This window comes from Mustela putorius, unplaced genomic scaffold, assembly GCF_011764305.1.
Source record: "Mustela putorius furo isolate JIRA1106 unplaced genomic scaffold, ASM1176430v1.1 tig00000580_pilon_pilon_pilon, whole genome shotgun sequence".
NCBI classification, from domain to species: domain Eukaryota; kingdom Metazoa; phylum Chordata; class Mammalia; order Carnivora; family Mustelidae; genus Mustela; species Mustela putorius.
In genome coordinates this window covers 9543338-9569893 of record NW_025421423.1, presented here as the reverse complement: position 1 = coordinate 9569893, position 26556 = coordinate 9543338, and the positions used below count along the sequence as shown (strand labels likewise).

The window sequence follows — 26556 nt, the reverse complement described above, 5'->3', positions numbered from 1 at the left end:
GTGACCCAGTCAGTTAAGCACCTGCCTTCAGCTCAGATCATGATCCCGGGATCCTGGAATCGAGCCCCGTATCAGGCTTCCTGCTTGGTGGGGGTCTGCTTCTCTCTCTCCTTCTACTCCTTCCCACTGTTCATTCCCTCTCGCCCTCTCTTAAATAAATAAAAACTTAAAAAAAAAAGGGGGGGGGGACTTGATGAGATACTGAGAAAGCTAAATATTCCCCAGGCTCCTCCTTGATGCCAGCACTGCTTGCTATGATAACATAGATTATAAACGGAAAAACGATGTGTAAGAGGCAAAGATGCCAAAAAAAAGAACATCCCCGTGCAGATGCATATGAGGTATGCAATACAAAATCATTTATCTCCCTTTTTAGATTAATTCAATAGATAAAGTCTGGTCTTCTAGATTCTTAAGGAGATTAAATCTTCTTATCAGAATTCAATTCAACTCAACACTGAACACCTATTACGTGCAAGCTACTAGGTAGGGTGCTGTTGAAGACAGGAAAAAAATTAAGAGATCTTCACCTTCAACTAGTATGTAAAAAGAACAAAATAATTCCCCTACTAAGAATATAAAAATATTATGAGAAAGAATACAGAAGCCCCATAATCCTGAGCCTTCATTTAAAGTCACAATCTACCTTTCAGCCAGACCCCATACTACTGATAAAAACGTAACTCCAGTCATCCCAGACCACTTCTGCAAAACACACTGTGCACTGTACCCTTCTATTCTTCTGTTTGTGTCATTCCTACAGGCTGGAGTTCCTTTACCTATCTCCAACTCAAGTTATTACTCTTTCTCAAGACCAAATTCCAATCCTTTTGCTTCACAAAGCATTTCCCATGACCAGTTGGAATTAAGGAGGTGATTTAAAAAAAAAAAAAGATACCATCAAACAAAAACACTGAGGAAGAAGGGAATGAAACATCTGTACCAGAGGAGCTATAAGATAAACAGAAGACAAAGGATCTGTAGAATCTTCTAGAAAACCATCATACCATGATACACAGAAAATTAACAAGTCTAACAAGTTTTAACGGGAGGAATCCAAGATGTAAGAGAAAGCCTGTCAAGATTACAGGATACTGGGGCAACCTGGCTGGCTTGGTCAGTAGAGCATATGACTCTTGATCCTAGGGCCATGAGTTTGAGACCCACACTGTGCAGATTACTTAAAAAAAAAAAAAAGAAAGAAAGAAAAAAAAATTGCGTGACACAAAAAGCCTAGCAGCAGAAACTGGAGAAGTGCATCTAGGAATTATGAAACCCAAGGAGTTAGAGCCACAGTTGGTCTTTTTATCTATTATTCTGACAGGACTAGGAAACACGTGGAAAATTAACCACTAGTTACACAAACAGCATCAAAGAACAGAATTTATTTTTTTATGGTTTAAGATGCTACTCTACCAGGAGGTACCTTATTAAGTATGGAAGAATGCGTTTGCTCATAGACTGGCCTATCTCATCAAAAGGGCCTTGAACTAATCATGGAGAGGTAGAAGCCATGATGTAACGCATCATTCATCCTACAAGAAACACTGACTGACCAACTGCCACAGGCTGGTGCCACACTGGGGACACAGCATTCAACCAACCAGACAAATCCTGGTCCTCACGGAGCTTACGGAGGGAGAAAGCCAGTAAATACATGTAAATAATTTCAGGTGATGATCAGCTTACAGAAACATACAACCAAGTAAGAATTAGCCCATGACAGGGTTGGGGTAGAAAGGTCATCTCAGAACCGACGGAACAAGGCTGACAAATCTGAGGGTCCCGTCAGGCAGAGAGAAGAAAAGCAAGACCCTGACAAGGAAGGATGTCAGCATGTCTGAGAACAGTCATCTGGCCAGAACAGACTGAACAGAACTGGCAGGAGGGGAGCTGTAGAGGCAGGGGAAGCCAGACTGAGGCAGAAGGGAGGTCTGGATATCACACTTCAGTGTGATGGAAGTTCCTGGAGGGTTCTGGGTGCAGGGAAGATGGGATCTTTTAGATCACACAGACTGCTGTGTGGAGAAAGGAGTGAAGGTCCCTGAGTACAAAACAATGTTGACTCAGACTAGGATAGTGGCAGCAAAGTTAGCACATGCCAGACATGACACATAAAGAAAGACTAGAGGCAGTCCAAAGAGAAAATGGGGTGGGGGGGAAAGTATCCCACATATGACTTCCAATGTCCAGACAACATGTGCACAGGAGGGGCCATGCACAGCTTCATGCTCTTCAATGCTTTCTCCCCACTGGGTGAGCCCCGTGAGAGCAGTAGCTGTCTTATTCTTCAGTATAGATCCAAAAGCCAGCAAAATGCTTGCAACACCAAGAGGTACTCTGAAAAGGCTTTTTTTTTTTTTAAAAAATAAATCTTGACACAATAAACACAAGTGAGAAAGTACACCCTTTAAAGTGTTACCAAAATTTAGTAGGATGTGACTCACCACTGAGTTGGAAACACTGAAGCCCAAAAGGTGAACAGGTGAGGAAGTCCAGAGGAAACCCTAAGCTGTCTCAAAACACAAACTCACTCAAACATTTATGGAGTGTCTTCTATATCACACCAGTGCAGTATGCTGAGAACACAGGGATAAGGCAGTGTCTTATCTTAACTTAAGGGACAGTTCACACCCTGGTCATCTAGACATATAGACATCTATATGCCCTCCGCAATGGCAGAGACCCAGAGGAAACATGTCAACATCCCCACTTTTATTTTATTTTTATTTTTTTAAGATTTATTTTATTTTATTTATTTGACAGAGAGACATCACAAGTAGGCAGAGAGGCAGAGAGAGAGAGAGAGGAGGAGGCAGGCTCCCTGCTGAGCAGAGAACCCGATGCAGGACTCGATCCCAGGACCCTGAGATCATGACCTGAGCCGAAGGCAGCGGCTTAGTCCACTGAGCCACCCAGGCGCCCAACATCCCCACTTTTAGAAAGGAGAATGAAGTGAATGTCCCAAACTTTGCAACTGAACATAACTTGCAACTGAACATAACTGAGTAAAATTCTAGCACAGATTAACAAAAGAGGGTTTGAGGACTCTTAAGAAGAGACAGGGGCGCCTGGCTGGCTCAGTGGGTTAAAGCCTCTGCCTTCAGCTTGGGTCATGATCTCGGGGTCCTGGGATCGAGCCCCGCATTGGGATCTCTGCTCAGTGGGAAGCCTGCTTTCTCCCCCAACCCCCCCGGGCTCTCTGCCTGCCTCTGCCTACTTGTGATCTCTGTCTGCCAAATAAATAAATAAAATCTTTAAAAATAATAATAATAATAATTAAACAATGAACAGTATTAAGACTAAAAAATAATGATATAGGGGTTTTCCAAAGGAAATGGGCCAGCCAGTCAACCCCACAATCAACAAGCCCTTTCCCAAATGAATATGAAGACATGATTGGCTTGCTGACCCAATCATCAGGTAATAAAAACTTGAGACATAACAAATAAATAAATAAATAAATAAGAAAGAACAAATATACTGGATAATAGAGTCAGAATTCCAAAAGTTTCAGAAAGTCTACAAAACTGGGCAAAAACCAACAGCTTTCAATTTCCTAGGGAAATTCAAGTTTTGTCATCATGTTTTAAAAATCCAACATTACAGAAACAGCAGGATAGGAAAAAAAGACTTAGGGCTTTTCTAATGTAAGGGAAGTACTGGAAAAGCTAATTCCAACCTGGGCAACGTGAAGAATCCAGAAGGATGGACTTCGTCTAGTTTAGTGAGCTCTTTTCTGTGTACCACGCTAATGAAACTATTAAACTAGAACTCATAAAGATGAAAGAGACTTGGAGAGTACTTCCAGTAAATGCTGACTTACTGAATACATGCATTGAACTCTGCTCCCTTCCAAAATGCCACTAAAATGACAGTAAAAGGATTTAAAATCTTTAGAGCTTGGAAGTGGGTAGGAGAGAGATAATTGACCTGGAAGACCAAAAAGCTAAATTCTGAGTCAACAGTGGAAAAGCCAGGAAGCATACCAACTTATGGTACCAAAAAACCCCCAAACCTCAGGAATTAGGGATATAACGTATCTCTGGAACCGGAGATTGAATGGAAGAATTTAGTGCAAGGAGACCCAAGGGCAGTTACATCCTGTGTGCAATGGAGCAACTAACTGTTCCTTGTCTGCCCAGAAGGACTGTGGCCCTTTTCCCCATGGAAACAAAAAAAAGTTAAGTGGAGGTTTACATATAGAGACCCACTCCCACCCAACTTTCTTTCCTCCTTGTGTCCCAGAACTCTGGCACCAGACTAGTAATGCCCTCCAAGAGACAGGAAGAAACTTCTTTGAGGAAAACCTGACCAGTCCAAAAGATACCAACACTGGGTGTTTCCCAAGGAAACAGGCCAGTGAGACCACCCTCCAGTGGAAGTCCAGTCAACCACTCTCAAATGAATACAATACTTTCAAATAACCTTTCAGAGCTCCATACTGAGCAGATAGCTAAGATTATTAGACATTTAAGGAAAGTTTTAACATGAATGCAGAGACAGAGCAAAGCTGGAAGAAACAGATGATGCAGATAGAGAACTGAATTTAAAACAAATGCGCACACATATGCACAGAGAGATAAGAACAGAAGATGCAAATATGAAAAAAAAATGTCGAAGAGAACAAAATAAAATACCCCAGGAAATTAACGGATTTTGTTATGTGACTGCCTTCGGGTCATGATCCCAGGGTCCTGGGATGGAGCTCCACATCGGGCTCCCTGCAGGTTCCCTGCTTCTCCCTCTCCCTCTGCTGCTCCCCTGCTTGTGTTCCCTCTCTCACTGTGTCTCTTCTGTCAAATAAATAAATAAAATCTTAAAAAATATACTGAAAGATAAATTGAGGAAATCTACCAGAATGTGGAGAAGACAAAGAGCTCAGAAATGAAAGAAAAGAAAATTAAGGAACAGGAGGAAAAGATAGGAAAGAATCAAAGAAAATTCAGGAAAATTTTTCCAACTGCAAAACACAAATTTCCAGATTGAAAGACTCCACAGCAGTCAGCGTAACAGATGAAAACAGATCCTTAAAAGACACAGCACTGAGGGGCGCCTGGGTGGCTCAGTGGGTTGGGCCGCTGCCTTCGGCTCAGGTCATGATCTCGAGGTCCTGGGATCGAGTCCCACGTCGGGCTCTCTGCTCAGCAGGGAGCCTGCTTCCTCCTCTCTCTCTCTCTCTGCCTGCCTCTGTGCCTACTTGTGATCTTTCTGTCAAATAAATAAATAAAATCTTTAAAAAAAAAGGACACAGCACTGAAAAATGTCAGAACATAGGTTAAAAGGAAGATCCTAAAAGGGTCCAGAGATGATAATACTAGTTGAATACCAAAAACTCAAGAAGCAGAATGGCAACAGTCAACAGCCACCCTAGAAGCAAAGATGACAAAAGAACAATACATTTTAAAGGGCTCCTGGGTGGGTTAAGCCTCTGCCTTCGGCTCAGGTCATGATCTCTGGGCTCTCTGCTCAGTGGGGAGCCTGCTTCCCCTGCTCTCTCTGCCTGTCTCTCTGCCTACCTGTGATCTCTCCCTCTGTCAAATAAATAAAAATAAAATCTTAAAAAAAAAAAGAACAACACATTTTTCTTTTTTTTAAGATTTTTATTTATTTATCAGAGAGAGAGGGAGAGAGCGAGCACAGGCAGACAGAATGGCAGGCAGAGGCAGAGGGAGAAGCAGGCTCCAGGCTGAGCAAGGAGCTAGATGTGGGACTCCATCCCAGGACGCTGGGATCATGACTGAGCGGAAGGCAGCTGCTTAACCAACTGAGCCACCCAGGCGTCCCGAGAACAACACATTTTAAATGCTAAGGGACAATAATTTCCAATCCAGAATTCTATATCCAACCAAACGTAAAATCGGTAGGAGGTAGGAATAAAGGCATGCAAGGTATTAAAAAAAAAAAAATTATCTCAAATATCCTTTCTCAGGAAACTACATACAGGAGGAGGTATTTTACCAAATTAAGGGAATAAACTAAGAAAAGATCAGAACAGTTAACTCTGATTAAAGAAACAAAGGCTTAAATACACCACAATACAAATAAAAATACAAAAATACCACCATCACAGATATGAAACTTCAGTATTATTTGACAATTTGACAATTCTTCCTTAATTAGTATACAGTTGTAACGCAAGCCAAATCAAAACTCCAGCAGGATTTTTTTTTTTTTTTTGGTAGATACTGACAAGCTGATTCTAAAATGTATAAGGGAAGACAAAAGAACAGTAACAGCCAAAACAGTTCTTTAAAAAGAAGGAAAGGTTGAAGGAATCGCACTACCTGATTTCAATATATAGTATATAAAGCTACCATAAAACAGGTGAATGAAACGAATAGAAAGCTCGGAAAAGGTCCCACACATATATGGTTGATATCTGAAAAAGGTACAAATGCAATTCAGTGGGAAAACCATAGCATTTTCAACAACTTGTACTGGAATAATTAGATACCCATATGCAAAAATGCAAACAAAAAAAAAATCCAACTGATACCTCAAATCCTCTACAAAAATGAACTCAAAATGGATCATAGACCTTAATGTAAGATGTAAAAATAGAAAATTGTAGGGCAGTGTGTACATCTAGATGCTCGGCTGGGAAGTGATCCAAAGGTCTACCTACTCCTAACACACACTAGCAACCAGTTCTGTGGTTTTCAACCTCTTTTCCTACCCATGCCCTCAGGGATCCCTGGGCCTTAGATCCTACCTAGGTGATCTGGACCTACATTAATGCCACACCAAGGAGTTTGGAGAAGAACAGATAAGTGCATACTGAATCCGCCATGCTGATCAGATTCACTGGTCTCATTCCAAGGAGAAAGATGTTCTGAACTCTTCCCAGATCTTGCAATTTTCTTCTTCCAGTTCTATTTCACCTTCTTCCCTCCTTTCCTTCATTTTCCTTACACAGATTCACAAAATAAAGAAAGCCGCATCGACATTTCAGAAACATTTTTAAGTAAACTTTTAAAACATTCACAGGATCCAGATAACTGGGACTCCAACACAAGAAGACCAAGATAATCCCTGGTATGATGTGAAGGGAAATCTCAAATTAAGAGCTTTGCGGCAGGCCTGAAAATTGGCCACCCCGGACTAGAGATACGGAAGAGATCGAGTCCAGAAATAGAAACTGAAAAGAGCATCCAAGGTATCTGAGCTGACTCAAAGAAATTCACACAAAGAGGCAAGAATTTAGAGGTAAATTAGTCATGAAGTGCATAGGAAACTAGGTAAACACCAAAACAAGACAATTACCTCCAAGAGCAACAAAAGATTATGTAAGATGGATGACATATTATGTGACCCAGCTATGAAGAACATTTACATGGTCGTGATGTAAAGACTAAATACTGATCCAAACAAAATGATGACACGTCTATAGCAGGAGGTTAGATAACAGATAACGGGGGGCTGGAAGTGTTCCCAGGGAGGGGGCCAAGAATGGTGTTGCAAGAGAGCTCCATCTTCATCATCCGTAACAGGAGGCCAAAATTAATGCCAGAAACTGGAAAACCAGGAGGCAGTAATACAAGCATGTTAGAGATACTGAGGCAAAAGCAAAAGATTTAGTTCAAAGATTTGAAAATGATGGCCTCGGGGCAACAGAAAATGGGGGAAACTTTAAAAAAAAAAATCCGGCTAGAAATGTTTGACTCTTTAAAAATATATGCATGTATTGCTTTGATAGGAATAAAAAAATAAATTTAAAAAATCAAAGCATAAGAGGGGAAAAAAACGGGGGAGCCCAGAATAGTACAGGATCTGGAATCATGACATTTAGAAATGGTTGTATAAATCAAGGGTTTTTAAGTTTAAAATACACACAAACTTGGCACATATTAAAGGCTGATTTCTATCTTTGGTGCAGTTATTCTATCTGGCTAAAGCGTGCAGAATCAGAACCAACAGTAAAGTTACATGGACACAAGAGCTCAGCTTGCAAAAAGGAAGGCATTTCTACTCACTGCCTGAAAGCCAAATTAATTGTCTCAGGAAGCAGTGAGCTCTCTGCTACTGGAGGCATTTAAGCAGAGCCTGAACAAAGTCCACCTAGTGGATCTGATACCTCGGTGGGCTGGGCTACAGAATGGCCTACAGACAGGCCCTCCCAGTTGTGGGATTCTGTAAAAGGATTTCATGTAATAATCTCCTTTGAATTAGTACTATTCTAAAGAAGAGCTAGGAACCCTCTTAGGTGAATAAGCTTGGGCACTTAGGACATGTATGTCTCTTCCTTCTATACCACCTCTCCTTTTAGCTTTTGACTTTTCATTTCAAAATCTTTTTTTTTTTTTTTAAAGATTTATTTATTTCAGAGAGAGAGTGTGAGGGAGTGAGAGACAGAAAGCACAGGCTGGGGGGAGGAGGGGGAAGGGCAGAGCGGGAAGCAGGCTTCCCACTGAGCCGGGAGCCCACTGCAGGGCTCAATCCCAGGACCTCAGGCAGGACCATGACTGGAACCAAAGGTGGCCACTCCCAGCCACCCTGGCACCCCCATCTTAAAAGTCTTAAGTATATTTACATTTGGTTACAAATCACGTAAAACATTTCTGGAAGCAGAGGAAGTGCAAATACTTAAAAGAGTAAAAGAGAAAATGTCCATCTGAGTGGGAGAAAGCTGGCAGAGAATCAAGAAGTTGGTCTAAGGTAGTGATAAGAGACAATGAAGAACCCATCGTGGGCCCTGTGGTTCAGTGGCTGAACAGATCACGGTACCCAGTTAGGTCTGAGACTCTGGGACCGCACCTCTGGTATGAGACGAGAGAGTACCTGGGCCTCCTGGCAGGGTGAAAGCAGAGAGAGCTGGGATTCAGTCAATAGCGCAGACAAGCAGCGAGACAGCCGCCAGAGATGAGTGAACAACAAAGGAATACCTTCAATTTGTTCTACTTTAAATAAAGTTACTAGAATCTTGTACTATCAAAGAACAAAAATCATACCTTAGCTTAAGTGTTGGTCATCAAATGAGGAATAAAAATATTAAACATATGGGGTACCTGGCTGGAAGAGCATGTGACTCTTGATCCGCAGCCCCATGCTGCGGGTAGAGATTGCTTAAATAAATAAAAACTTAAAAATATATATTAAACATATTACAGGTACCATCTTCTCTATGGGACTACCTCAGGAGCCAGTATGACCTGTCTATAGGCTTCAGGGAAGCTTTATTTTCTAGTAAAGGACACTATTTTTCCCTTCACTCTGCATAATAACATACTATCATGCCTACAGACACAACAAATTTATCCCAAACTTTACTGAACTCCACCTTATCAGTTAAGAAACGACACACATCATACTTCAAAAATAATGTCTATTTCTAGCTCTTATTTTTATTTTATTTTTTAAAAGGATTTATTTTAGAGAGAGAGTGCTTGGTGGGGGCGGTGGATGTGGAGGGAAGGGCAGAGGGGAAGGGAGACAATTCTCAAGCAAACTCCTGCTGTGCAAGGAGCCTGACTTGGGGCTTAATCCCAGGACCCTGAGATCATGACCTGAGGTGAAATAAAGAGTCAGCTGCTCAACCAACTGCTAACTCTTATCTTTAAAAATTAGTTTAGGGGAACCTGGGTGGCTCAGTTGGTCGGGCAACTGCCTTCGGCTCAGGTCATGATCCCGGGATTTCAGGATTGAGTCCCGCATCCGGCTCCCAGCTCCACGGGGAGTCTGCTTCTCCCTCTGACCTTCCCCCACCTCATGCTCTCTCTCACAGTCCCTCTCTCAAATAAAAAAATAAAAATCTTTAAAAAAAATAATTAGTTTAGAATCTACAAAAAAATTATTGGCGTTTTACACACTGTAAATGGGTGCAACTTATGACTATGTAAGAAAGAGAGGTGCAGGTGCACTCCAACACTGGGGGAGCCCCTACACTCCTCTGTAGACTGTAGACTTTTAGAGGCAAAGTCTCACTCTTGGTTAAAGCCAGTCTAGACTGGCCAGCACACTTGCCAGTAAACACTGAACTGAACCAAAACATATGACCCACCTGGAATTTTCTCTGTATTTTACCAAAATTCTTGATGTTTTTTTACTTTTTTTTCAGTGCCTTCCCACTGGCCTCAGAGCCTCCTCACTCCTGCGCCACAATCATGGGCAGGTACATTTTTGCTGTGCTTTTTGTCCTTCCAGTAATACTCTGAACAAAATACACAGGCTCTATAGCTCTACCCACTCTGCTCCCCAAGGGCATTGTGAAGATGGGCCAGAAGAGCTTCCTTCGAGCATCTGCCCAAATGACTGGTTCCTTCTCTTGCTGTTGGGCCACCTGGCCACACAGCAGTCCAGATTCCCAAGTTACAAACTGGTAGGATCCTTCTGTAACCTATTAACTCTTCTTGGGAGATCTTAAACCACAAATATGAGAAACCATTCACATGAAGGCTATTAGATTATAATGCATTCGAGTGACTTAAAATTTATTTACATTGTTCTGCTAATATTTTATTTATTTACTTTTAAGGTGTTATTTATTTATCTGACAGAGAGAGAGAAAGAGATGAAAGGGAGAAGCAGGCTCCTTGCTGAGCAGGGAGCCTGATGCGGGGCTCAGGACCCTGGGATCATGACCTGAGCCGAAGGCAGATGCTCAACCAACTAAGCCACCCAGGTGCCCCAGCACTGCTAATATTTTAAAGAATGTGAAGCTTATGACGTGTTCAAACTCCATTTCGTATCTGCCGAACGGCTTCCTACCTGAGGGTTACCTGATCCAACACAATTCTTGTTACTCCCTTGTCACTTAAAGGAACTGAGAAGGAATACTTCAAGAACCATTTCTCAAGGTGTATTCTGCAGAATAGTTCCTCAAGATGTAATGAAAAGGGGCACCTCGCTGATTCAGCGGATAGAGCTTGTGACTTTGGATCTCGGGGATATGGGTTTAAGCCCTGCTGGAGGTAGTTCACTTAAAGAATAAATAAAATATATTTTAAAATAAACATAATTAAAAGCATTTAAGGACAAATAAACTCAAAAGGTCAGTTACGCCAAGTTAAATTGGCTTCCTGGGGTTGAGGATGGAGAGTGTGGGGCAATGAGCCTTTAAAATGCTGATATGCACTGTGACACAAAAGAGGTAAGGAAAGGGAGATGTTGGGGAGATGGCATGGAAGAATCAAGAATTTCCCAAGCTTTTATGACATTAGAATCTTTTTTGGTGGGAAGATCACCTGTAGCCCTGGTGTTTGGGGAGCAGAGGCTTGGGAGAAACCCTTAAGGCATTCTTAAATAAGTAACATTTGTATCTTTACTGTACAGTACCACCCACGGAACCCAGAGCCTGATAAGTAGTAGGTCAGAAGAAAAGTGTTCCTCCGGCCCAGGAGGCTTCTTGCTGTTTGCCTGTTACAACAAGAGAAACATGACTTTCTACTTGCTCTTGGCAAGTTTATAGATTAAACTACATTAAACTATTAAACTGTAAACTTTTAAAAATTATCACTATTATTTAAAAATAGAATTGCATTCAATTTTAAATTCAAGTATTATTTCCAAACTTTCATAACTGAAATCTACTTCAACCACCAGTGTCTATTCCAAAATGTTTTTCTTGACATAGAAGTAGTTTCAGAATGTATTTAATATGCTAGACCTAAAACTTGATAGCTTTAGAATTGTCTTCCAACACTTGATGTTTTTAGACTTGTCATGAAAATACAAAATCACATGCAAAACAGATCTGAAAAAAACTTCAGAGCCTAGCAAGCAAGGAATAAAACTCGTAAATATGCTGAGTTTTTAAAGTGCAATTTAGTTTAAAAAAAAAAAAAATCCAGCTTTTGCCCTGGTGGTAAAAATCTCTCCCTTCACAATTTGACCCTAATGTGCATGCTAATCATTTGTGCTACAAAGTCAACTTCACTGTGGCCATTTTCTTCACCCTTTCCTCTCTTATGGCTCTCCAGAGCCTTGTTGGTACTCACTATTAAGTAACACCAGCATCCATGGGCATCTCCAAACACTGACTAAATAAACATATATTCCTTATTTAAAATGATATTCTCAAGAATCTAAGTTATGGAGAAAAGGACACAAGTACAGTCACATTTGGTAAACTTACTGCCATGACAGACTTATTCAGACTCAAGGTTTTAAGAAGAATCTGTAAAAGAGCCCAGGAGGGAATATACAACAGTCCAGGGTCCCTAGAGTCCAAGGTTTGTAACTTATGAGACCACAGAAGCTGCTCCAAACTGTCATCCTGGACCTCTAGTTTGGAGTGCACAGATTTAAGGATTTAAAACCAATACCCTCTGGGAACCTGGTGGCTCAGTCGGTTAAGCGTCAGAGTCTCGATTTTGACTCAGGTCATGATCACAAGTTTGTGAGACCAAGCCAGCCTTGGGCTCCATGGTCAGTGGGGAGTCTGCTGGAGATCCTCTCCCTCTCCTTCTGCCCATCCCCCATGCCGCTCAGTGTCTAAAATAAATAAATAAATCTTAAAAAAATAAGTAAATGAGGGTGCCTGGGTGGCTCAGTTGTTCAGTGTCTGCCTTCAGCTCAGGTCATGATCGTGGAGTCCTGGGATGGAGCTCTGAATCAGGCTCCCTACTCAGCGGAAAGCCTGCTTCTCCCTCTCCCCCAGGTTATGTTCCCTCTCTCCTTGTCTCTCTCTGTCAAATAAATAAATAAAATCTTTAAAATAAATAAATAAATAAATGGAATCACTCCAACCCCCCCAACACACACACTTTAAAGTAAGGGCAAACATTACATACAATCTCTGAATTTAAGTGACAGGTAAGTGGTGTCTGAGGTATATTTAACATACTATTCAAATGTAGTAGTCCTCAGTACAGCAGAGAGAGAGGAATGTACTGCAGTAGGAAATGTACATGCCTTGAACTACTCCAGGCTTTATACTACTTGGGGGAACTTGGGCCAACTGCCTCAGCTTTCCTTATCTGTAAAATGGGACTAACACTGACACCACCCCCTAGAGTTGAGAGAAAAAAATGAGATTTATTATATGAGAGCAGACAGGGAATGAGCACAGAGAAACCCCCAGTTCATGATCAGTCCTCTCTCATTCCCTAGTTGCCTGCTGTCCTATTTCATGCCCTTTCCTTCCCCACAGAGATGACCCATCCTGAAAGCATCTCCTCTATGCACATGACATAAAGCATTATCTGAAACCCAGTGCTAGGTCCTCCGTTGCGTATGGGAAATTGCTAGCTACATGGAAGTATCAGTATCAATATCACCTCAAAATCAGTCCACACCAAATTAAACTCATCTTCCCTTCCCCACACACTAGTCTCCATCTCCCCTTGCAATGCCTATAACACTCTTCCTCCATTATATGGAATTCTGAACTGGTTTTATCTTTCTCCTTCATCCCACATACCCAGATAAATCAGGAAAGTCTGTCCTATTTCAATTCCATAATATCTCTTCTCTGTTTTCCATTTGAGAAACAGTTTGGTCCAAGATAGTGAACAGCTTCCTGGAGTGGCATCTGTTTCCCTTTCTTCCACTTCAAGCACAGGCAAGGATGTCATATTATAATCTTCCTTAAGTCACTCTTAAAAACCCTCCACGGCTGCCTACTTCCTTCCCTTCAAATATTAAACACTTCCCTACGTGTTACATCTCTCTCTTCTCTCTACTCTGGCCAGGTCTCCTTTGTAGTAAGTTAAAGGCTTCCTTGCCTTTTCCCCAGCTGTTCCTTTCTTTGGAATGCCTCTTCTGTCTTCTACTGAAATCGGTCTCTCCTCCACTCAAAGTCCCATCCTTCAAGGCCAGATTTTCAGGTAGCCCACTCAACATCTAGTCCAACCTTTCTTGGTCATTTTCAGGTAGCCCACTCAACATCTAGTCCAACCTTTCTTGGTCATTTTCAGGTAGCCCTCTCAACATCTAGTCCAACCTTTCTTGGTCATTTTCAGGTAGCCCACTCAATATCTAGTCCAACCTTTCTTGGCTTCCCCATTCCCTGAACTCCTAAGCACCCAATTTAGTCTCTCATTGCTGTTTTTTTCACCCTTAGCACTCATCTTCCAGACACAATTTAAAAGTTTTAGAAGTCAGGGTTCCTTTTCCAAAACCCAAACAGGACTTTTTTTTCAGGGAGATTAATGGATACAAAGACATCTGACAGATTTAGTTTCCATTAATATCATAATGGTAGAGATATTTTCATGGGTTGTGCAATTTGCTATGAGCCTATATGAGACAGGTTTTATTATTGTTCTCATTTTACATTTGGGGAAAGCAAGGCACCAAATGTTACAGATTTTGGTCCAAATAACCCAGCTGGTGACAGAATTGAAATTCAAATCCATGCAGTCTGGCTATGCAGCCCATAATTTTTTTTTTCTTTTTAAGAGATTTATTTATTTGACTGACCATGATCACAAGTAGGCAGAGAAGCAGAGAGGTTGGTGGAAGCAGGCTCCGTGTTGAGCAGAGAGCCTGATGTAGGGCTCCATCTCAGGACCCTGAGATGATGACCTGAGCTGAAGGCAGAGGCTTAACCCACTGACCCACCCAGGCACCCTACAGCCCATAATCTTGTCAGTATAACATGGTGATCAATTCTATGAATTCTAATGGCCCTTTAAGGTAACAATAGGGAAAGGATTTCTTATAAGGAAGGTAGAAGGCCAGTTATGCATTAACGGAGGATCATTAAGCTGGGGATGGGAAATGAGACACATACACTAGAGTTTTTTTAGTATAAAAAAGAAATTTTACACCCAAAATACTATATTTAATAATAAACTCTTTTGCTATATAAATAGCACCAAATGGGAAGATTCTTGCATATGGCATTTACTATACTTTTGGAGTACTAAATAAGGGATGTCAACTGCTTTTTATGGCTCTCAATGTATGTCATCAAACAATGTCCCAAGAGAGTCATTCCAATTTATTCAGCAAATCAATAAAGTACACTTGAGTCAAAATCACATGAGCAATTAATATTCTGTTAACTTTTACTAAAGTTGCAGGTGTAAAAGAGTATCTCTGTGCTTTCAGTTAATTTGATTATCAGCAAGATTGAACACATTTTTATATTAGTTTACTATTTCCTCTTCTGTAAATTAGCTATTTGTTGCAGAGATGTATTTTTTATGAGAGCTCTTTATATTGTAGATACCCTAAATAATGATGTGAATCTTCAGGCTTATTATTCTTTATACAAAAAAGAAAGAAAGAAATTAAACAGGCAGGAAAGAAAAAAAGGCACTCTCTTTTTTTTCCTTCTCTATCCTAGCACATTCTACTCAGTATTATGGCTCTTTAAGTGCACTGGGGAGGGATGAGAAGGACGGAAAAAGAAAACATTAGAAAAAAGAGAATAAACAAGTAATGACTATGCAGAGATAAAAACACACAGAAGAGGCAGACAAGGAAATTGAGAGCCCGAGGGAAGAGGTTATACTAACCCCCAAGATTCTCTTGAGGGTCACGGACTGTGGGAATATCAATTAACTACTTAACCATTATTACAACCTTAAATGGTCTTTTTTTTTTTTTTATCCTGAAACTATCCTGGCCCCAGAACAGGAAAGAGGCAGTGGCGTGGGTAGAAGAAACAGGGGCTTCAGCAGTGGCTATAGCAATATTCCTGGGAGAATGGAAGGATAATGGTGTGACTTTCAGTTATGAGCTGTGAAGTCTTATAATGGAGCTATAAGCAAAATGTTGGGAAACACTGCAGACGTGCAACTTTACAGGCAGAAGAAAACGACAAGACTGTGTAACAGGTACTACTGGCTGACTACCCCGTCACCATCTCCACCCTCGCCCTCTGCACTGCTGGCAGAGTTCTAATTTTGTTCTGGTGTTGCTCCACCCTCCACTTGACTCCAGGAAATCCTGGTTAGTCTAAGCCAACCAATTACAGAGTTCTTGGTCTCCTGCCTGCTAGAAATTGTTCAGGGATGAGTATGCAGCCCTCCCTAACTCCTACTAAAGGGAAACCACTGGAGGTTGTTAGTTCAGAGGAAGTAGGAAGAGCCACATGCATCTTGGGATCATGAGGGCAGATAAGGGAAGAGAAGCGATCTTCCTTAAAATAAAAGAAATTTTAAAAAGCAAAGAGAGCCTGACATCATGTCCTCCTGACATCATCAAGCTGCTAAACGAACCAACCTAGAAGCCACCCTACCTCTCAATTTATGTGAGATTAACTTTTTTTTTAAGGTTTTAGCTGTTTAGATTTCTTTATTTCTTACAGCAGAACCATCCTAAGTGATTCATAATGCAAAATCTTATAAGATTATCATCATCATCACAATGCTACAAAAAAAACAGAACACTTTTTACACTTTTTTTCACTGCTACCTCAACATCTTGAAGTAACCATTTCCAATTTTTCTGTCTTTCTGATGTTTATTTTATGTTATACAAAAGTACACAGAAATCAAATATTTCTTTTAACAATTTTCAGTATATCTAACAACCTTAAAAAATTAGACTAAAAATAGCTTTTAAGAGTTTCCTATCTAAATAAATGTCCAAATAGTTGGCTGTGAGATGATGTAAAGAATAGCTAAAAAGAGTAATATTATTTTCGCACAAAAAATAAATTCCAGGGGTGCCTGGGTAGCTCAGTCAGTTAAGTGTCTGTTCAGCTCAGGTCATGATCCCAGGGTCCTGGGATCAAGCCCCATGTCGGGGCCCCTGCTCTAAGGGGAGCCTGCTTTTCCCTCTCTATCACTCTGTCTCTCATGAATAAATAAATCTCTCTCTAAAAAAAAAGAAAGAAATTAATTACTTAAAATTCAGTGATGTATCAACCAAATTTTTTTTAAGTATATCCTACTATACAACTGATATGAAATCAAAAACGAATCTACTGGGGCACCTGGGTGGTACAGTCCGTTAAGCATCAAATTATTCGTCTGGGCTCAGGTCATGATCTGAGGGTCCTGCAAAGGAGCCCCATGGAGGGCTCCCTGCTCCTTGGGGACTCTGCTTGTCCTTCTTCCTCTGCCCTTCCACGCCCCCTGCTCATGTGCACACTCATGCATGCTCTCTCTCAAGTAATAAAATATTTAAAGAAAAAAAAAAAAAGATTTTCCCTCTCCCTCTGCCCCTCACCCCCAACAATATAGCAATCTTTTTTTTTTTTTTTTTATTAAAGGAGTGTATCACAGGAATAAATAAACTAAGGATGCCCTACCACCGAGTATATTAAAACCTACTGAAAAGGGGTGCTTGGGTGGCTTAGTGGTTAAGTGTCTGCCTTCCGCTCAGGTCATGATCCCAAAGTCCTGGGATCCAGCCCTGCACAGGGCTCTGTTCTTCCATCTCCCTCTGCCCCTCCCCCTCCAGGCTCGTGGGGGGTGGGGGAAGGGTCCCTTTCTCTCAAATAAATAAATAAAATGTTAAAAAAATACTGAAAAATGTAAATCTCTTTCAAAAATCACCTTTTAAAAGGAGAACTAAGTTTGACACAATGCATAAATTCCAAATTGGAACATCATGCTGTGCTATATTCCAAATAAATGTAAAAACAAAAAGTACTAAAAGGGCAGAAATATTACTGTGCCAGAAACTTTAACCATTTCCAGAGTAAATTCCCACAGTAGAAATAACAATGCCTCTTTAACGACTGAAGTTTTCACCAGTTCAAACACTTTTTCTTTATAACACCTCACATAAAGTCCCACCCATTTGTGCCTGCTATAAAAACGCCAGCACTGTAAATCCAACTGGCCTTATTGGGGTGGACCAGTCTTTTCCCATCTACCTTGACCCGGGAACTTACACCTCTCAAAGTCCCCTTGCTTCACACATGACATGTATACCTGGAACATACAGGCTGTTTAAGAACACCGTTGAGGATGATGTAGAGAAAGCTTTTTTGAAAATATTTATCCCTTGGGGCGCCTGGGTGGCTCAGTGGTTTAAGCCTCTGCCTTCGGCTCAGGTCATGATCTCGGGGTCCTGGGATCGAGTCCTACATCAGGCTCTCTGCTCAGAGGGGAGCCTGCTTCCTTCTCTCTCTCTCTGCCTGCCTCTCTGCCTACTTGTGATCTCTCTCTGCCGAATAAATAAATAAAATCTTAAAAAAAAAAAAAAGAAAATATTTATCCCTTTAAAAATTGTATTGAATTTTAAAACATCAGAATTGCTAAGGTAAGAGTTCATCCACATCCATTCATGGTAGGAAAGAAAACTTTGTTAATTTATCCAAATATTTCCCAAGTACCTATCATGTACTGGCTACCAACCTAGCACAGAGAGTAACAGCAGTGAACAAAACAGATATGGTCCCATGACAAAGAGGTGTCAGCTCATTCTAGACCAGGGGTCAGCAAACATTTTCTTTAAAGGCCACGGAGTAAATATTTATATTTGTAGAGTCTCTGTCATAACTACTCAACCTTGCCATTGAAGCATGAAAGTATTGAAAGACAATATGTAAACAAACGAGTGGGATCATGTCCCAATAAAACTTTGTGGACAAATTTCATATAACTGTATGAAATGAATGTATCATGCAATAATCTTTTGATTTTTTTTCAACCATTAAAAAATACATACACACATGATTTTAGCATTCTTAGCTTGCAAGCCATATAAAAACAGGTAGCTGGTCAGATTTGGCCCATGGATTATAGTTTTGCCAACAACTCCCGGTCTAGACAATATCAACTTTATTTGTTTATTGCTTTAAGCACTCAAAGGGAAAATTCTTCAGGCGATGAGAATTTACTGAGGAGACGTGGCCTGGTTTGAAAAATCAGGGAAGCCTTTTCCAAAGAAGTAACTTTAAGGCTAAAACTTAAAGGATGAATAATAGCCAGCCAAAGTCCAAAGAGAAAACGAAGAGTTATCCAGACAAGCGAACAGCAAGTAGAAAAACTCCTTAGAAATACAATCTACTAAGGAATCTGGTTGGATTCCTTAGTAGGGAGCACGAAGAGTGAGCATGAGAGAACAGTGACACTAGAAAGAGATCAGCCCCAAATGAGTATTGTTGGCTAAGGTCAGAGACTCTGGTTTTTGTCTTAAAAGCAATCAGAAGCTTCTGGTTTTTTCTTTCTTTCTTTCTTTCTTTTTAAAGATTTCTTTCTTTATTTATTTGATAGAGAGTGAGCGAGCGCACAAGCAGGAGGAGCGGCAGGCAGTGGGAGGGGTAGAGCAGGCTCAGAGCTGAGCAAGAAGCCAGATGTTGGGCTGGATCCCTGAGCTGAAGGTAGACGCTTAATCGACTGAGCCACCCAGGTGACCCCCATTAAAGGGTTTCAAGCAGGGAAGGGACACAACCAGCTTTGCATTTTCTAAAGATCACTAAGATGAGTACAGAGAAAAATTTGAAGGGAGCATGAATAATAATACAGGGAGATCCATAAGCAAGGTTCTGGCCAGAGATGAGGGAGACTTAGACGGGGGTGTTGGCAATAGAATTTAGAAGGTAAAAGCAGCACTATGTGGTGATGTGATGTGGAGGAATAAAAGGTAGGCTCCTGTATGCCTCAGTTTCCAGTTTCCACACGAGGATACTGGTACCCTTCAGTGAGCCAGAGATTCTGAAAAGACACTGTGTGTGTGTGTGTGTGTGTGTACAAATTCTGAGTTCAGCAAAGATAAGAGGACTTAAAACATTAAGAATTAACCACAGAAAGATGGAGATTAAGAGACAAGAGTTTCTAGTCCTAGCTATCTCATAATGGATTCCTCTAACCTTGGGCTACTTCATAGCTTCTCAATTCTAGTTTAGATCAACAGAAAAGTGAGATAGTCAGACTGGTTTACCTCTAATATCCCCTAAAGTCCCAGAAACCTGAGCCAAGGTTACAACATGGAAATATTTCTTTCTTCTGGGGGTGGGGTAGGGTATGGAGGGTTATGTAGAAACACATAATAAAGCGTAATAAAGAATGCATTTTTATAAATAATTACCCTCCCAAGCCAATAACATTTCTAAATGATAGGATGAAAACATCAAATGGTACTTGATAGCATTTGTGAAGCCTGGGAACATTCTAGCTAGACTGGTTTTGCTGTATTATACTAGGTTGTTCCACAGAAGTTCAAAATGGTGGCACGAATTTAAGCTGAAAATTCCTTAATTCAACATTTTATTGAGTGGACCTTTTCTAAAGATAGAGTGAGCTGCAATTTAAGATTTGGAAAGCATGCATATGAACACAGAAACACAGGACTGCGATCCAGAAGACCGGGATTAAAGTTTGGATCTGTCACTTGGTAGCTGACTTGAGCCAAGTTTCCTAACCTCCACGTCCCAATTTCCTCAGCTGTAAAATGAAAGTGGAGTCAACTTCAGAATTACTATAGAAATTATAACACAAAAATCGCTGTGGAAAATAGCTGTACAAAAAGCATTACCATTTTTACATTATTTTCCAATTGTAACAGTAACTTTTATTGATATATTTTGAGGATCTTCTATATTAACAGCACAATATTCAGAAAAAGAAAAATAAACTGTCTTCATGCCATGACTTTTTTTAATCCCAGAAAGTCTACTTTGCCGGACATAGTTTAATGGAACAACTTAAGTTTCTTTTGGGAAATCCCACTACACTCTTCAAGTGCCATTTTTATCATCTGACTTCAAATTCCCCAAAGCAGGCGGAGACTACAATATTATTAAAAATCTGTTCAGGAGGGGCGCCTGGGTGGCTCAGTGGGTTAAGCCTCTGCCTTTGGCTCAGGTCATGATCTCAGGGTCCTGGAATGGAGCGCCACATCCAGGCTCTCTGCTCGGCAGGAAGCCTGCTTCCCCCTTCTCTCCGCCTGCTTCTCAGCCTACTTGTTGTGATGTCTCTCTCTCTGTCAAATAAATAAATAAAATCTTAAAAAGGAAAAAATCTGTTAAGGAACAGTTAACATACTCAAAAGTTTACCAGTATTAGTACACCACCTGACTGTTTTTTATTAATCCCTAGACGAGATAGAAGATCTAGAAAAAGATAGTTAAATTTATAGCTCTCAATTTGAGGATCATGGGACAAGAGAGTAGACAAGTACAATTTTTCCTGAAGTTGGACAGACGAGGGGTGGTCTGTTCAACCAAAAAGACTCTCTTCCATCCTTTGCACAATTTCTAAGGTTAGAACCAAAGGACCGAACTTCACAGCACTTGCAGAATCTCCTGGCCTCCAAAGCACTGCTGTGAGGAATAATGATCTAGCCATTAACGACAAAGACTTACGGCAATTTGTTAAGTAATCTTTGGAAAGCCTGCTTCATTCAAACTGGTTTGTCAATGGGAAAGAACATGTCATAAATCTGAAGATTTACACGTGAACTTTGAAGTTTAACATTACAAGAATAGAAATTATGTCAGGTTATAACAGAACAAACGAATTATGGAGAGTTGGGAATAAATTTTAAGAGTCTTAGGGAAGATTAGTGCTGTAAAAAGTAACTCAAGACTATCTCACTTTTACGTTCCCTTCAAAGACATTTTTAGGCAAAGGCTATCATGTGTTGGCTTGTTTTGAGCAGTTACTAATATTAGCAAATAACCTGTAGTGGACACTAATAAAAATCATAATTAAGAGTTCTGAAAGAGCCCTGACTCTGTAGACATTCGTAAGATTCTTAGATGTACATAACTGATGCAACACAAATTATTTTGTCAATAATTTGCTCCTTCGGCAATGAAATGCAAGCTAGTATAGAAGGTGACACTTTTCTTTGATCTAAATCCTAAAACAGGATAATTATTTTGATGGCGAATTACGATATCCAGACACTGCCAAGAAAATGAAAATAATACCAGGACAGACTGTAAGAGATGAAACAGTTGGGAAGACCATAAATCCTTTTATGAAAGTCTACAGCAGAGCAACAAACTAGGAGGAAAAATAAATTACATTTCAAAAGTGAATCCCTACTACAAAAAGGAAACGCACTATATTTACATTGATAAAACCTGCCAGAGCTTTAAAATTGCTGACATACCACTGAGAAAAGCTAAGCTGAACTGCAGAGTACCCCGAAGCACGTTGTTTTGATGTGCTATGCAGGTTATCATTAGAGTTTTCAGACAAGCTTTTTAAAGACGTTATAGCCACTGCTCCAACTAAAATATAGGCATTGAGCAGAACACCAGGAAAAAAGGAGACTCCTGCTCAATTTTGCAAACTGATGGTACCACTGACAGAACAGGAAGGAATGTGGAAAAGGCAGGTCAATTTGAACTTAAACAGTTCAACTTTGAGCTTCAAAGAGGATGGCTTGATGGAATTAGTCAACCAGTCCATGGAAGTGAAACAGCACATGGGTCAGGGTTGGACTCATATTCAATGTTGCTTGCCAGCCAGATACTGAAATGTGTATGTATACATTCTGTTTACTGAGTACTGCTGAACAATTGTGCAGGATATAGTGAGGCACTGCAATAGATACAAAGATGGGGAAAACAAAAGCAGTTCCTATTCTCAAGAAGCTTACAGTCCAGTAAGAAGGCATGAAAAGAAACACATCCTGCCTGAAAATACAATTGAGGCCTCTAAGAGAGGTTCAAAGTAACGTGAAGTTGCATCCCTACTTTCTTTCAACACAACATTGAGAAATATGATACTATTCTAAAACTGGAGACACTCCTGAAAGGGACATTAAAATGCCAGCAGACTGGTAACGTTTCACAAATAAATAATGATGCCAAAATCTCAAATTAAAAACAAACAAACAAAAAAAGAAGACCAGCTCTTTGGCACAAAACCTGCTCCCTGATGCTCCACCAAACACTACAAGTCCCTAAAGCCGAACTTAAAGGCATGTGACAGCTGCCGATTGGTTATAGAAATCTACAGGAAAAAAAAAAATGCACCCCTCAGGGTACATGACATGCATCTTGTCTGTAGAACATGGCATGAAGGCAACAGTGACTGCAAGAGGAGGGAAAAGCGAAGAAAATGTATGTGACAGCAATCTGAAAATTAAGACGTGGAGCTAGTCAAATGCAAGACCTGTGATTAAACCAGAGTTTTGGTCCAGCATCCACCCCTCCCAAATTTAACTGTTTCCACAATGAGCAAGCCATCCACAAACTATCAATAATTTCCTGCCTTAAAGAGATCTCACCACCAAGGGAGGATGTAAAGTAACCCAGTTCTGGGCGCCTGGGTGGCTCAGTGGGTTAAGCCGCTGCCTTCGGCTCAGGTCATGATCTCAGGGTCCTGGGATCGAGTCCCGCATCGGGCTCTCTGCTCAGCAGGGAGCCTGCTTCCTCCCCTCTCTCTCTCTCTGCCTGCCTCTCTGCCTACTTGTGATCTCTCTCTGTCAAATAAATAAATAAAATATTTAAAAAAAAAAAAAAAAAAAAAAAATAAAGTAACCCAGTTCTTAAAAGAAAGGTCGTATGAAAACACCTTTTTGGTGAAAATAATATGTAAGCAAATAGGAGATAAAGAGCACTCAACTAGAACCCCCTCCCCCAAAACTCCCTAACCAGTTGAAAGGTATTGTGTAATCCCACACCTTTAACTGTTAATATGAAAACCCTGGTCTATCGACCTCTCCTCCATATCCCCACCACATAGAATTTTCTTGGCTAGGAAGGTTTAACTAACTAAACCAATCAGCCTGACTGTGATCCCAGTAGGCAGAAAGGGAAGAAAAAAAAACCCCACACAAACAAAAAAACAAAAAACAAACAAACAAAAAAACCCCAGTAAGCAAACACCCCCCAAAAAAGAACTGGACAAATAGGTTGGATACTTGATAAAATATAGATGTCCTCCATTCATCTGCAATTCTAGTCATTTTCTAACAGATCTCAGATTTTCAGAACAAGTATGCAGGTTATTTAAAACTGAGTTATATATAGTCATTTAGCAGCAGCAAAACACTTCTGGCATTATCGCAGATGCTAGATCTCTGGAGGAATTTTTTCCCCCCCAAACTAGCATTTTTCTTCACCAAGAACCAACCAGCCTTTATTTCTAAAAAACAAGAGCCTCTTGTCTCCCCCAAAACAAACAAATCAAGGACCACAGCTAAATTCTGCGCTAATGAAACTGTGAGATTACATCCCCGGCGTTGTCAGAGCCTATTTTTCATACACCAACACCAGACAGTTTGATGCAGTATTCCTGATGGCTTTTTATCGTATTTGTAAATACACTCTCTAATTCACTAAATTAGGTAATTTACAAACAGGTCCTCTCAGTTATTAGTGGCCAGCAGTCAAGTTCTATTACATTTGATCCTCATACAGTTGTCTAAACATTTCCATCCAGGTTAAGGGCTCGGATCGGCAAGGGAGAGGGAGGTTAGCGAAATTTGGATGGGGGCAGGGTAGAAGCTGGGAGAAATCTCTGCATCTCAGCCCTCAGCGACAACATTCAGCCAGTGCCCACAGAAAAACTAAATTCGGCACCTCTTCCTCCTGTTACACTGGCAACAAAGAGGGAGTTTCCGTAACGCTCCCGTCACCCACAAGGTGCCCAATCTCCTTCCCAGCCTAGTGCCAGCGCTCCCGCAGGGGCCTCGGTGTGCGAAGAGGCCGCGGTGCCCAGGGTCAAGGCACAAAGGGGGGATGGGGTGCCTGGCGAGCGGGTGGGATCTGCGACGTGGGCCGTGTAAGGGCTCCGGAATCCGCTTAAACACTTCCAACCTGGTGTCGGGGGCGGCGGGCAAGAGAAAGGGGCAGCAGAATGTCTAATGGAGCAGAAACTGGAATAAGGTGGAAACGGGGTGAAGAGCCCCGGCTGAGGGTGCTCCGCCTGGGAGCAGAGAAAACAGCCGGCGGATGGGCAAGGGGAGACTCCAAGGAGATGGGAAGAGAGGCGCAAGGCCCAGAAGACGAGGCAACGGGGTGCCACTTGGGGCAGAGCAGAGAGGAGGCGCCTGTGTGGCTTCTACCTGCAGGCGGGCGGGACGGGCCGCTCAGGTGCGACTGGGAAGAGGCCAAGTCGGAAAGGGGCCAGCGAGAGCTGGGGGCGTACTGGGGGCCGCGCAGAGGTGGCTGCGAGTTGGCAGCCGCGGAGCCAGCGCGGGGGCACCTGCGGGACAGGCGCGAGGGAGAGGCGGGGGTGGGGGTCTCCGGAGTGCACGGTGGGCTGAAGGGTGGCTCTCCCGCAGCGGGAGGCAGCGGGCGCCAGCGGCGCGGCGCGGGGGAGGTATCCGGGCGGGCGGCCGGGAGGCGGGAGCCCCTCACCTGCGCGGCGGAGGAGGCGGAGCTGCAGCAGCCCATGGCGGGGCCGGAGGAGCCCGGAGGCGGCGCCCGGCGCGCAGCTACGCCCCGGAGCCCCTCGGCATGCGAGCCGGCGGGCGCCCGGGGAGGGCGCGGCCTGGCCCCGCACGGCTTAGCGGCGGCGGCGGCGGCGGCTTGGGTGGCGGCGGGTACTCAGGAGGCGGCGCGGCTCGGGGCGGGCGCCGGCCACATCCCCCGGCGGCGGCGGCTGCGCGGCTCCTGCTCCGCTCCTGCTGCTGCAGCTGCTCCCCAGCGGAAAGGGGCGGGCGGCGGCGGCGGCGGCGCCTCCCCCTGTCCCCCGCCTCCCGCCTCCCGCGCCCAGTCCCTCTCCCGCTCCCTCTCCCGGGCCGCCGCCTCCTCAGCGCCGCGCGCGTCTCCCATCAGACTCCCCGCCCCCAGTGCAGCGCGGCGCCGACGGCCGGGCGGCGACGGCCAAAACGAGGCCGGGTCCTTCGGCGCGCGTCGGAGCCTGCGCAGTGCCGAGCCTATTTAGCGGTGGCACCGAGGCACAGCGCTGCCTCGGAGCGAGAGGTCGCGTGGGGTTGAGGCTCCGGGGGGCTGAGCAGGCTCGCAGCCGTAATGTGGCCGCATTGCTTCCGGACCCGAGAGGTACTGGCGAGGCATGCGGGGTTGCTCGCTTTCCCCGCTGGACGCGCAACCCGAAGACCCTAATGGCATCTTAGTGCTTCTACGGTTGCTTTTTATCCAGAGGAAAGTGTACACAATAAATCTTCCCTGGTGATGGAGTGGGTGATAGAAAACGGGCAGAGACAAGCATCTGTTGCTACTGGCCCCATTTTGCTGATGAAACTGAGCCTTTGAAGGAGACAGCCTAATAAAAGGCACCCAAGGTCGAAATTTTTATAAAGAGCCGTATATAGGGGAAAGGTAAGTTCGCCAGGTCTCTCAATACAGAGCCCTGTTGGATCTGAACTAAACTTTCTTATACAGGATTGTCTACAAAAAACAATAAGCGAATATTAAGTCGTTCATATCAAAAATATTTACTGAGGACATACTAAGTTCCAGTAATTTGTAGGCACTGTGAATAAAGAGGTGAACAAAAAAGACAGCTTCTATTCTCCTACAAGTTGCTACATTAATACACTGTGTGGAGCAACAAGTTAGAATAGGCTTCACTACCTTCAAGCAGTATACAGCCGGAGAGTCCTTGGGAAATAGTGTCCCATGAGAATAGCTCAAAGGCCACAGAAATAAGGATGCCTGGCTGGCTCAGTCGTAGAGCATGAAACTCTTGGGCTCCTGGTCTGAAGTTCAAGCCCCATGTTTGGTGGAGAGTTTAATTTAAAAAGGGGGAGGGGAAAAGAAGCAAGTGTTTACTTGCTGAAACAAAGCAAGTGAAAAGGTGGCAGGAATAAAACTTAAAGATCAGGATTCATATTAAGAGAACC

At 42.5% G+C, this 26556-nt stretch overlaps 1 protein-coding gene across 3 annotated transcripts in view; it reads right to left on the bottom strand.

Moving 5' to 3' along the window:
- Positions 1-25411, bottom strand: part of SLC44A1 (solute carrier family 44 member 1) — a 202014-nt gene extending 176603 nt beyond the window's left edge. Inside the window, exon 1 of one of the 3 annotated variants that reach the window (XM_045081648.1) lies at positions 25109-25411. In XM_045081648.1, the coding sequence (XP_044937583.1) occupies positions 25109-25144 (36 nt within the window). In that variant the 5' untranslated portion in view covers positions 25145-25411. The remainder of the gene's footprint in view (positions 1-25108) is intronic. The other 2 variants (XM_045081650.1, XM_045081649.1) reach the window with 2 other exon arrangements.
- Between the last annotated feature and the right edge of the window lie 1145 nt (positions 25412-26556).